Here is a 12,245-nt window from a genome sequence, read left to right as displayed (position 1 = left end):
CTGTGTGACCATCCCCTGCACCCCTAGGCTGACATTTCCACCTGAGCCAGGTATGAGAGAACCCTCCCACTTTGCCAATAAACCATGGTTCTGTCAGACTGTATCCTGCTCACTGACTGGTTATCCACTTGAGTCCAGTGAGATAGAACACACTCCTATACAGCAAGTCATGTGAAGTAGATTTGTTACTCAAAGATAAGCAGAAAGGACCATGAGAGTCTTGGAATTCATGGCTGATTAGTCCCCCCAGGGCTCAGGAAAGCTGCCCTGGGCAGCTGGAATATCATCTTTGAATTTTTCACATTGCAGCTGAAGGACCTCAGAAAGCAGCCTGCCCTGGGTTTTATACCCTAGGGACATATGACTCACTGATCAGGACATCTTGTTTCCAGAAAGGACTGGAAGAGAGCCCACACTGTTCCAGCTAGCACTCCCCGCAGCTTCCTTATCTCAGAATTTTGTATTCCCAGAATATTTTAGTTATTCTTGATAACTAGAAATAAGAATGGGGGGAGAACTGGGTCAGTATATGTCTTCTAGAGAACTGATCTTGTATCTTCAACTTAATATTTTGCTGCTTCATGTAAAAGTCCAATACATATAGAAGCCCAATAACTCTCTATCCTTTACACTGTCCCACCATGGCAGGGTATAGTTATGTGCTACACTTCCATACAGTGGAAACCTCACCAGACACTGTTATGCTTTTTGCTTTTAACATTCACACATCCTTCAAAGAATTTAAGAGGAGAAGACAGTCCTGTATTATATTTACCTGGATAGTTACAATTTCTCTTGTTATTCCTTCCTACCTGAAGATCCGAGTTTTCCTCCCATATCTTTACCCTTCGATCTGAAGCTCTCCATTTAGCATGTCTGCGCTCCATTTAGAGCAGTTCTGCTAGTAAGCCATGCTTGGTTTTGCTTCATCTGGTGATGTCTATCTGCCTTCTTTCCTGAAGCTGACATTTCTGGGTATTGACTTCTGGGTTGAGACTTTACTTCAGCAAGTTCAAGATGTTCCATCACCTCTGGCCTCTGTGATTTCCCCTATAAAATGTGCAATCCCTTGAATCATTCTGTACACAATGTATGCTGTTTATCTAGATGCTTAAATTTTTTCTCTTTGGTTTTCAATAAAATTATTTTAGGTCTATAAAATTATTATAGTCTAGGTATAGTTTTCATTGAATATATCATTCTCCAAACTTCTTGAGTAGGAAACTTTATGTAACTCGCCAGTTTGGGAGTTTTCCACCAATATTTATTCAGTTATTACTTTGAACCTGTCTCTTCCTTCTCGTCTTCTGGTACTTTTGACAGTGTTGTAACTTTATTTTTATTTGGGCTGGGGTTGTAGCTCAGTGGTAGAGTATATGCTTAGCATGTGTAGGGCCCTGGATTCAATCCCCAGTATACACACCTGCACACACAAATTTCTGCATTGTTTAAGGGCCTTGAGACCCTTCATTTTTTTTTCAATCTTTTTCTGGTCTTTGAGTCGAATAATTTGTGTTGATGGATCTTCAAAACCTTCTTGGCTCTAATATGTTTAGGATACACACTTTGCTTTTTCTGTTTGTGGTTTTATCCTGAGCTTCTTGAATCTGTAGATTTATGTCTTGCACCAAATTTAGGGAGTTTTTAGCCAATATTTATTGAGCATCACATTTTTTCCTCCTCACATTCTAGGAACTCAAATATTGGACTTCTACTATTATAATCCCACATCTCCCCAAGGCCTGATTCACTTCTCAACACCTCTTTTTTTCCACTTGTTTGGTTGGGTCATTTCTACTGATCTATCTTCAGGATCATGAACTTTCCCATGTCTTCTCTCTTTGGCTACTGTTCTTCCCACATGAGTTTGTTATTTCTATGATTATATTTTTCAGGTCTAAAATTTCCCTTTTTGTCTTTTATGACTTTACTAAGGCTTTCTGTTTTTCCATTTGTTTTGATAATGTTCATGGTCACTTGTTGAAACAGTTTATAATAGTTGCTTAAAAGTGTTTGATGGAAAATTCCAACTTATGGGTCACATTTTTATTACCATTTGTCAGCAGTATTTTCCCCCATGAGCTGAAGTTTTCTTGGTTCTTTGGATTTTATCCTGGGCATTTTGAGTATTAGGTTTTAGGACCCCAGATGTTTGGATCCTCTGGGGGTTATTGATAGTTTTTAGTTAACAATTAACCTGGTTGGGTTTGGGCTGCATTTTAACCAACCTAAGGTGGGCTGTGGTTCCAATGTCAGTTCACTTTTCAAGGACTTTGCAGTGGCTTAAAAATCTGTTTCATGCATGTTTCTCCCTGGGACCTAGACAGTGGTCTAGACAGTGGTCTGTTAGCTCAATAATCAAAGTCTTTGGTATGCTGTGTAAGATTAAATCTAGGCATGCATTAGAGGTAAGCATGGGAGTTCCTGAATAATTCCATGGAGTCACGATCTCTAGCACCTTCCCCTCCATGATTTTCCTGTGCTTTCTTGGTTTCTCTTCATTTTGATTCTCCAGTCAGAAATCTGGGACTTTGACTGTCCCACTCTGGTACTTCCTCTACTGTGTCCTCATATAAGGCCAAGTATTGAGAGAACTGAGGGGGAAAAAAGCAAAAAGAAAGAAAGTGAAAAAAAAAAAAAGTAAGAAACAAGGTAAACTCCCTTCCAGTTCAAGTAGTACTTCCAATTCTGGTTTCCAATATCTTTGCTGCTATTTACCTTTCAAATTTCTCAGGTAGCACTCTGTGAATTATGCCCACTGCATTCAGTGGAATATACAGGACAAAATGTGCTTCTTTCAATCTTTTCAGAACTTAATTTCGTCCAGTCAGTTTTTTATTTTAGGTATTATATTTTCAGTCCTCCTCCTCCTCCTCCTTCTTCCCTCCTCCTCCTCCTCCTCCTTCTTCTCTCTCTCTCTCTCTCTCTCTCTCTCTCTCTCTCTCCCTCCCTCTCTCTCTCTCTCTCTCTCAACAGTTGCTCTTTCTCTTCTGTTTGTTTCAGACCTTCTCACCTTTACCTCAGGGGCTCTTCTTGAAGTCCCTGTCAACAGTGCCCTCATATGGGTCATCTAGAGGTAGTCACCTGTTGACTGTCTTTTCTCTTGGGAATCAGTGACATTTTTCTGGAAAATTGTTATACATTGAACATTTGGGATTATATACCTGACATTATTAATATTAGTTTTATTAGACGCTGAATTCTGTTGTAGTCTTCCTCCCTGGACTTTCTTCTCTAAGTCTTAACTCCCCTCCACAATCTGTCTGCTTATGTCTAATTCTAAGACTATTAAGGATATTTCTTTTTGTCTTTTTCTAAGAATCTAATATAATCGATGAAAGAGAAAAGCTGTGAATTGGCATGCTATATCTTGTCAGTAAGTCTGGTTTTGTTGACCATGTTCTTAAACAAAAAATACTTTTTCAGTGGAGAGATGAACTGCCAATTTACCAAAGTTCTTTTGGGTCTGTGTTTAATTCTTTTCTTTGTTTATTTATTTATTTATTTTTTGGCAGTTCATCCAATGGCTCCCCACAGTGTCCGTTTTCAAAGATTAGGTGCCACGCCTGTCCTGATGAGCTGGAAGGTGCATGCCCTTGGGAATTACTTGACACTTCAGTGTCAGGTTGAACTGCAAGGCGATGGAGAAGTGATACAAGTAAGAACCCTGCTTAGTCGTCTGTCTTCCACATCCCTCATAATGCCCTGAACAGGGAGATTGCTGAATAAAATTACTTCAAACTCTGATCCACCTGTGAGTTCAGTGGGTGGATCATCTGTTTAAAAAGGAACAAGACATTAGTCATAGATTTTTAGAGAAGGGAAGAAGACTTTAGGGATTTCTTTTTCTTCATTGCCTGCAGAAGACCTGGTCTTACTCCAAATCAGGATTTACTGTGTCCTGTTTGGGTTTGCAATGAGACGTGCTCACCAATGCTAATGTCTTCTTCTTTTTTCCTTTTCCTTTCTTCTCTTCTTCAATCAAGCAGCACAGTGTTGACATGAAGGTGAATGGCAAGCTCCTCTTTGGGGAACTGGTGCCTGATACAGAGTACATGGCCCGCGTGCGCTGTGCTAACGCCAAGCACTTCTGGAAATGGAGTGAATGGACGGTTGAAAACTTTACCACCCCTGAAGCTGGTATGTTCAGCCCCCTGGCATTTAACCCATGGATCTAAACCCCAGAGATGCGCCGGCTTCCCTAAGAGTGTTTAGTTGTACTAAACTCTTAAGAGGCAAGTATGAAAACAGGATACCATCTTTTAAAATTGGGTCAATGTAAAAAAAAAAAAATGGGGTCAATGTCTAATGAGTGGAAGACACCAATCTCAAACATTTGACATCAGTATTATTTCTAGCATACATTTTCTTTCTTGCCTTTCATTCTTCTAAAATAGTTTCTGAGCCACTGCTATTGCTGGATGCACATTGGATCTGGGGCTGTGTAAATTAGCATAGACCTTTAATTCAGGACTGGGGTCAAATAGAAGTGTCAATGTCATGGAAAGCACTGGTCTCATATTGAACAGCTTCACGTTGTGTTTGGAAATGTAATCTTGATACTTGGGCCCTTAATCTTTATTAGTCAGTTGTTTGTTCCAGTTATGGTGCTTTGGGAGCCTCTGCATCTGAGTATTGATGACACAGGACTTTCTCCCCAAATAACTATGTCCCAGAGCAGAGACATGAGATGGTCTGGCCTTGCATCCAGCTCTTTCCAATGCATGATGATGAAGTATTATTACTGCCTGTGTTCTAGATGAGGAACCCTGCATCCAGGGATTCAAGAGACTTACCCAGTTTGCAACCTTAGTGAAAGGCAGAGACATGAGAATAACATAGCAGTTCACGTCTATTCTGTGCCAGACAAAGCTCTCTGTGCCCACAGTTGTTCTCTTTTAATCCTCACTACATGTGCAGGTGCTATTAATAGGTGAGGCACAGAGCGGTGAAGTACCTCATTGGCCCAGTCAGTAAGTGACTGAGCTGTGACTCAACGCCCAGGCAGCAGAGCTCCACCCTGACCAGCACTAGGCTCCTTGTGTCCTCTCTCTTGGTATTGTGATCACAGCTGTGTGATCATGTCTATTCAAGCCCTGGCTGTTTATGGCCAAAGGAAGGATTATACTATGTGTTCCATTCCATCTTCTTGTTTCCGGGTAGCTTGGCAGAGCTGTCTCTGCCTCATTCTATGAGAGCCATTTTACAGCAGTGGCTCTAATTTGGGCACAGTCAGGGCAGCTGGTCAGAATGGACACGTGGAGATGACCATTAGTGAGTTTTGCATCCCTCCCAACCCTTCCAGGCTTCTCACCCATCAAGATGCCAGTAATTTTTCCAAGGGATACAAATTCCCCATGGATCCCTGCTGTGGGAAGCCCTGTTCTTGATAGGTTGTGATGTATTCCTCAGCTGTGCTTTATTAAAGAATTTCAATAATGTTGTTTTGCTTTGGGATTTTTATTTGTTTGCTGCAAATTGAGGCTAACATTATAACTATAATTTTGTGCAAAAGGAAAATGGCAAAAGGGGAGAGGGTCTTTAGATTGTGGGGTAATAAACTGAAACACTTTTCTTTGTTTTTGATGATGGTAAGAAAATTAGATGAATCTGTGTCTCTATGGATATTTACCTCTGATAGCACTTTGCTTAATGCTGGAAAGCTCAATGTTTGGTGGATTGCAATCATAAGAAAAACCACCACAGAGTTAATGACATCACAGTAGAAACTGTACTGTATATAAATGCATAGTGCTATCAGCTATGTTACAGCACTCTTTGATTTTGAGTAGTAATTTACAAACCAGCTGAAAATTGGGCATTGAGCTTGGAGTCCAATATAAATATTAGCTGTTTTTCCATTTTTTGTAAGAATGAGATTCCCCTTAAATAATTTTATTCAGAGGTATCAAGGGTCAATGTGGATTAGAAGACTGATTCCTTCTCATGATAGGTTGAATGAGCAAGGGTAAATTCAGTACAATATGATCAATTAGTCAATCAACCAATCAGTTGAGGGAGGGATGGGGACAAGAAAAGATCAGGACATTTAAGCAGGTTGTTTTCTGTGTTCCTTCTTAGTTTGCTTTTTATTCATTTGAACAGTGCATATAAAATTTCCATTAAGTACCAGGCCCTGAGCCAGATGCTTGGGGTGTTTTTTCTTTTTAATTGCAGATGGACACAATACTTTTATTTTATTGATTTTTATGTGGTGCTGAGGATTGAACCCAGTGCCTCGCATATGCTAGGCAAGCACTGTACTGCTGAGCTCCAACCACGGCTCCCAGGTGCTGAGGTCTTAAAGTCAAATGAGCCAAAGCCCCTGGCCCCAGGGATCGCACAGCTTATTGACAGAGAGACAAGGAATCAAAGTATTACCAGTGTGGTGAGAGTCGTGACAGAGGAACTGGGCAGCAGGCGCCCTGTTGTCCTCAGGCAGCTGACTGGTGCTGGGGCCAGAGGGGAACGAGGAGGCATTTCCAGCTGGTGACTCCTGTGAGGGCCCGGCCAGGTGGAATCAGGAATGCAGGGAAGAGCCTGTGTTTCCTGTCCCTAGGACGCTGTCTGCTAATACTCCTCCACTGCAGCCTTTGTAGATGGCGCAAGCAAGCAGCAGTGACCCGCACCTGGAAAGTCAACACGTGCGAATTTTCCCAACGCCCCTCCTAGAACTGATCTAGAAAATGATTGCAAAAAGCTCTGAGACTTGATGTTTAAAAAGATGTCTGGTTTGGTGTCACATTCAGGGCCAAATGATGCTTTTTTAAACTCCCACTAAATGCACCGAGTGAGGTGTGAACAGCGTGGCTATGGATAATTGGATAGAAATCGCAGAGACTGAAGGGGCGAGAAGCAGGCCTGTGGAGGGCAGGTGCTCATTGTGGCCTTAGAAAGCAGTGACTCTACACACACATTATGACCTGAGAACTTGCCTTTGGTTGATTTCAGCTCCTTCCGAGGCTCCTGATGTCTGGAGAACAGTGAAGTCAGAGAATAGAAGTCATATTGTGACCTTATTCTGGAAGGTAAGAGGTGCAGTTTCAAAAAAAACCCGATTTGCTTCCACTGTGTCCTTCACAGTGAAATTGTGTACATTGGTGATCTCAGCACTAGTCCAAGGGAACTGCTTCCCCAACCGAGGAATCCTGCTCCCCCTTCATGTCCTGACACTAGCACTACTTCTCTCCTGGCAGCCCATGCCACTGATGGCCGATTCTGATTGCTAGAACCTTCCTCTCTGTAAGTTCTACTCAGGCCCACCCTTAACTTTGTAGAGCCCAGGGGAAGGGTACATGTGGGAACCCACATACCATATTTTAAAAATTATATTTAAATATTAATATTATTTATATTTAAAAGTTATAAACAAACATAAAACTATAATATTAAATATCAGGGTTTCTGGCCTAACATACTTCCTGGCTGCCTGGAAGACCAGCCTTCTTTTCAGAACTTTGAGTGAGAGTGTTTTATACCAAAGCATGGTAATGCTGAGAGGGTCAGCCCCAAGCCACAGCCCATCCTGCTTTTCTTCCCACCTCTAGTTTCCATGTCCTGCAAGGACCTCTGTGCTCACACATGTGAACCTGCCACTCCGACAGCCAGGTTATGTCTACATCTCAAGCAGAAAGCCACTTCCTGGTCTCTGGTCTAGGGACGCACATACCTGAGCACAGTCTGTCCTAGGGAGGGTGAGCCTAAGGAACAGACCTGGGCCTGGGATTGTGGGCAGAGATTCTCTGCAGCCTAAAGGACCTTCTAGAAGAGGGAACTGCGGACTGAACAAGTGAGGCGGCCAGGGCTCGGGCTTCTTTTGCAAAGGCTGTGGGTGCTGCAGTTTCTATGTATGGGTCTTCTCCTCTCTGCTGCGCCCCCAAGTCCCTCTCACCAAGCTAAAGAATCTCCCTTTCTCTTGATTGCTGGCTTGGGACCTCCTCTCTGGGCCTATTACATCTTGAGGATCAGGTGCAAATGACCACCTTCTCCACTAACTTAAGTTATAGGTTAGAATGTCTGATTCTAAACTTGGTGAAGATGATATTTTGCCTATTAAATTGTTGGAATTTACTGGTGTGTGTGTGTGTGTGTGTGTGTGTGTGTGTGTGTGTGTGTGTGTGTGTGTTTGTGAACACATATGTATCAGGCAACTGAGGGACCAGAAAAGATGACAAAATAATTATACAACGTCCTTTCAAAGTAAAGCCCATTTTAAAATAATCATCAATTTTTTTTTCAGCCACTCTCAAAACTTCATGCCAATGGCAAGATCCTATTCTATAATGTGGTTGTAGAAAATCTAGACAAGCCATCCACATCAGAGCTCCATGCCATTCCTGCACCTGCCAGGGGCATGAAGCTAACCCTTGACCAGTGTTCTTACCGAATCCACATCACAGCCAACAACAGTGTGGGCACTTCCCCGGCATCCGTGATTATCGTCCCTGAAGACTCTGGAAACAGTGAGTTGTTTTTCTGTTTTTTTCATTTTCATTCTCTAGGAAAATGTTGGTGGTATGACTAAGTAGCATTAGATAGACTGAGAAGATGTGAATTTGGAAAGAGAAAATATCTAGTGGCAAAAACTGTGAGTCATTTCCTTTGGGGTCAGGTGTGTCCACAGGCTTCAGTGGGGCAGTGCCCCTCACAGTGACAAGGTCTTAGCCATGGCCAGAGGAGCACATTCAGGAAAGTATTCCAGACTTATTCAACTAAGTGCAACCCCACAGACAGTCTTCACCAGGAAGTAGGGTCGCACTTCTGTGCTTTGTGACTTGTGAAATACGAGTTGCATTTATGGCGTTGAAAAAATGTGGTCTGTCTTTGTCACTCATGAAAAGCCCAGGAACACTTCCAGGACTTGTAAGGAGAACTGGCATCCTTTTTCCTGAGGTGCTTTGCCAGTTGCATGGAGTGAATGATGATAACTGGCCACTCCCTCAACCTGTGAAAGAGCCAAACAAGGTAGAAATGACCTTGGCCGCAAAGTCAATAGTGATATTAATCTCCTTGGGACAGCTACAGAAAAGTTTGGAAATAGTAAATCATGATGGTCACATGCCATGGAACAATACACATGAGGATATAAGGCCATAGGTAGTTGACATCCTAAGGTCATTCATGAACCTTGTAATAATGATACTCTTCAGTTCTTGCTGTTAAACTCTCCAGACCTTGCTTATGAGGCTGGGGCGTGTTGTGTTTTAACAATGATTCAAGTCTGGTTTAAATTTGGGTTAAGTGGGCCAGATTACAGTGTGGTATTGTTTTTTTTTTTGTTTTTGTTTTTTTTTTTTTTTTAACTTTAAAAAGAACTATCCAGTGTGTGTCAGATAAGAAAAAGCAATTAGTACTGTGCTCCAGAAGAGAAACTCCAGGAGTGTTTAAGGTGACTGCTTTGTGAAGAGCCATGAGAGGAGATGAAGAGTTGCATTCTGACCTCATTAAGGCCAGAAGAGGGAAGTGGACATTGGGTGTAGCTGGTGGGAGCTGGTAGATAAAAGAATGTCTCATGAGCAGCCAGTCCAAACAACACTGCTGAGTGCCGTTACCAACTCAGGAGGCTTCTCGTCGGTGGGTTTCTACCACAGCTTCCATTTCCATGCCCTGCCTTCAGACTTTCAGACCTTCCCACCTTAGGCTCCATGTAGCCCTCCTTAACTGGCCTGTGCTCTTAAATCACTAGTGTGTGTCAAGTGGCTTATGTGCGATGAGAAAAATCAACAAGGTTAATCCAATTCACACCAGAGTGTGAATGATTAAAAAAAGACTTCCTCTACCTCCCTCTCTCAAAACATACCTGCAGTTTTCAAGAAGCAGCTTGCTAAGTTATAGCCCTAAGTTTGGATTCAATGTCAGTCAGTATGAATAAGCAAAGCGAAAACTGTCAGCCTCTGTGTGAGGGCGATTTGTTTCTCTGGTGGAGGAAGGGAAGGAAGTACATGGGCAGGATATTTAGAGCCATCGGGGGTCTTCCCTCATCCCTAGGGCTATCCATTCCTTTGGGTATCTCCAGCCATTTTAGTTTGGTGTCCTAGAAAAATCAGTAGCGCACACTTTCACACCAGTGTTCAATAATCAGGACTGCCAGAAGGCAGGCAGCGTGCCTAGTGAAATTTGAATTGTACAAATTAGATTTTAGAGGAAGTTGGTGGAAATAGAGTAAAATCTTCTGCCTCAGGGTCAAAACATAGCCCTGCTTGAAATCAGTAGAACTGATAGTTCAGCGAGGCCACGTCACCGCCCTATGCTGGTCCTTGCTTGACCCAAGTCAGGACCTACCTGGTGTTTTTTTCTTTTTTTGGTCCTCTACTCCATTCCTGCCCCTAATAGCTCAGAAACAGCAGTTTGTACAAGGATAGCTAACATTTTTGTGGGGGAACAAAGCTGCATCGATCATTCATTCAACAGGTAGTTTTTGAAAATAGATGGAGTACCAGCAATGGGTTGAGGTCAAGGATCAGCAACCATTTTTAATTAATTAATTAAAATTTGTTTATTTATTTTTTCCACGCTGGGGATGGAACACAGGGCTTCGCTCATTTTGGGCAAGTGTTCTACCACTAAGCTGCATCCTCAACCCTCAGCAAATTTTTGTGGGTAAAGAAGCAGATAATAATTATTATAGACTTTGCAGGTCATACAATGTCATATATTTTATAGTCTTCTTTGTTGGTTTCTCTTTGACAAAACCCTCTTTTCTCAAGGGTCATAGTAAAATTCAGCCTCAGAAGCCAGAATCATCCTGTCAATAGTTATAGGTGCCAAAGTCTGGTTGGATTCAAGAGGGTCAGGATGAGGTACATGTGAAATACAGGTGTATTTTCTGGGACATGATAAGCCCCACTCAAGCCCCTGTGGCCATTGAAGAGATAGGCTCTTACCAGTCAGTTACTGAGTTAATCAGCTTTCTGCTACTGTGCCAAAATACATGAGATAAACAACTTATAAGGAGGGAAGTTTATTTTGGCTCACAGGGGTTTTACTTCATGGTCAGTTGGCCCAATGCTTTTGGGCCTATAGTGAGGCAGAATACCATGGTGGATAGTGTGTGTTGGAGCAAAGCTGATCACCTCATGGGGGCCAGGAAGAAGGGAAAGAGAAAGGAGAAAGTAAGGAGCCAGGGTTCTAACAGCCTCTTCAAGGGTGCACCTTCCTAGTTACTCAACTTCTTCAAACTATGGCTCATCTTTGAAAGGTCCATCACCTCTCAATAGCAGCACGCTCTGGGGACCAACACTTCAGTACACAGGCGTTTGGGGGCTATTTCAGACCCAAAGTATTGCAGATACATTTCACATGCATGTTTATTTACTTCTGTACGAACTTTTTAAAACTTACAATTAATTAAATCAAAAGTCTTGTGTTTCTACACAGGAACAGAAGAGGTTGAAGAAGAAAGAATTATCGGCAAAGAGGATGGATTCTTCATATCGTGGAAACCCCAGTCTGGAGACGTCATAAGCTATGTTGTGGACTGGTGTGAACCTCATCAGGACCTGTTCTGTAATTTGCAGTGGAAGAAACTGGGTCCCAATACCACATTTTCACTCATCAGCTCAGGTGAGGAGAACTTCCATATTACATCTGGCATGTCCAGATGTAATATGGAAGTGAGTTCACCAGGATTTCTGGTCTACTGCACAGATGCTTTGACTCTGCTAAGCTAATAGTTTTGAAATCAAAAATTCAGCATGGGTGCTAGGAGTTCAGATTTTACAAGAATATATTCTAAGATTTGAGCTGTTTTTGCAAAGTATGGAGACCTAAGGTTTGGATCAGTTTTAGATTTGATGAACTTGTTCCTCTACATTAGCCATCTCAAATGAGTGGAAGAGGGACCTTGTAACAATTGTCCCGACAGCATTTACAAAAGCAGAGAAGCATGTGGATTTGGGAGATGGTTACAACAGATTTGATTTGGAGTCAATCATCAACTTTCAATGTAAATAAACTTGTAGAAGTGGAACTCTCATCTCCACATTGGATTTATAACTTAACAACTGCTACTTTAGCAAAGTCCAAGGAGCCCATTTATGGCTTAAGTAGGAGGGTGGGAAGTGCCATCTACTAGGCTAAGGGACAGTGTGGGAGCTGTCTGGGTTCCCTGTCAGTTTTAGTACCATGGTGGGTTCTGGAGGCAGATTGCTGGGGAAAGAAGGAAGTAAAAGCAAAGCTTTCTAGACATTGGGCTTTCATGAGAAGAAAGAAGGCAATAACTACAAGGAGAGTCAAAATTGAAAGAG

At 42.2% G+C, this 12,245-nt stretch overlaps 1 protein-coding gene and 1 long non-coding RNA gene across 4 annotated transcripts in view; both read left to right on the top strand.

The window, feature by feature from the left end:
- LOC306663869 overlaps positions 1–12,245 on the top strand; it is a 408,598-nt gene that overhangs the window by 328,358 nt on the left and 67,995 nt on the right. The window lies entirely within an intron of this gene.
- OSMR (oncostatin M receptor) overlaps positions 1–12,245 on the top strand; it is a 66,422-nt gene that overhangs the window by 44,898 nt on the left and 9,279 nt on the right. The window contains exons 8-12 of one of the 2 annotated variants that reach the window (XM_079144454.1): positions 3,516–3,658; positions 3,987–4,140; positions 6,952–7,028; positions 8,240–8,462; positions 11,377–11,562. In XM_079144454.1, coding sequence (XP_079000580.1) covers positions 3,516–3,658; positions 3,987–4,140; positions 6,952–7,028; positions 8,240–8,462; positions 11,377–11,562 — 783 coding nt within the window. The remainder of the gene's footprint in view (positions 1–3,515; positions 3,659–3,986; positions 4,141–6,951; positions 7,029–8,239; positions 8,463–11,376; positions 11,563–12,245) is intronic. The other variant, XM_079144455.1, reaches the window with a different exon arrangement.

Source organism: Sciurus vulgaris, assembly GCF_902686455.1.
Source record: "Sciurus vulgaris genome assembly, chromosome: 6".
Taxonomy (NCBI): Eukaryota; Metazoa; Chordata; class Mammalia; order Rodentia; family Sciuridae; genus Sciurus; species Sciurus vulgaris.
The sequence above is the reverse complement of the archived record's forward strand: the minus strand, read 5'-3'. Positions and strand labels throughout refer to the sequence as shown.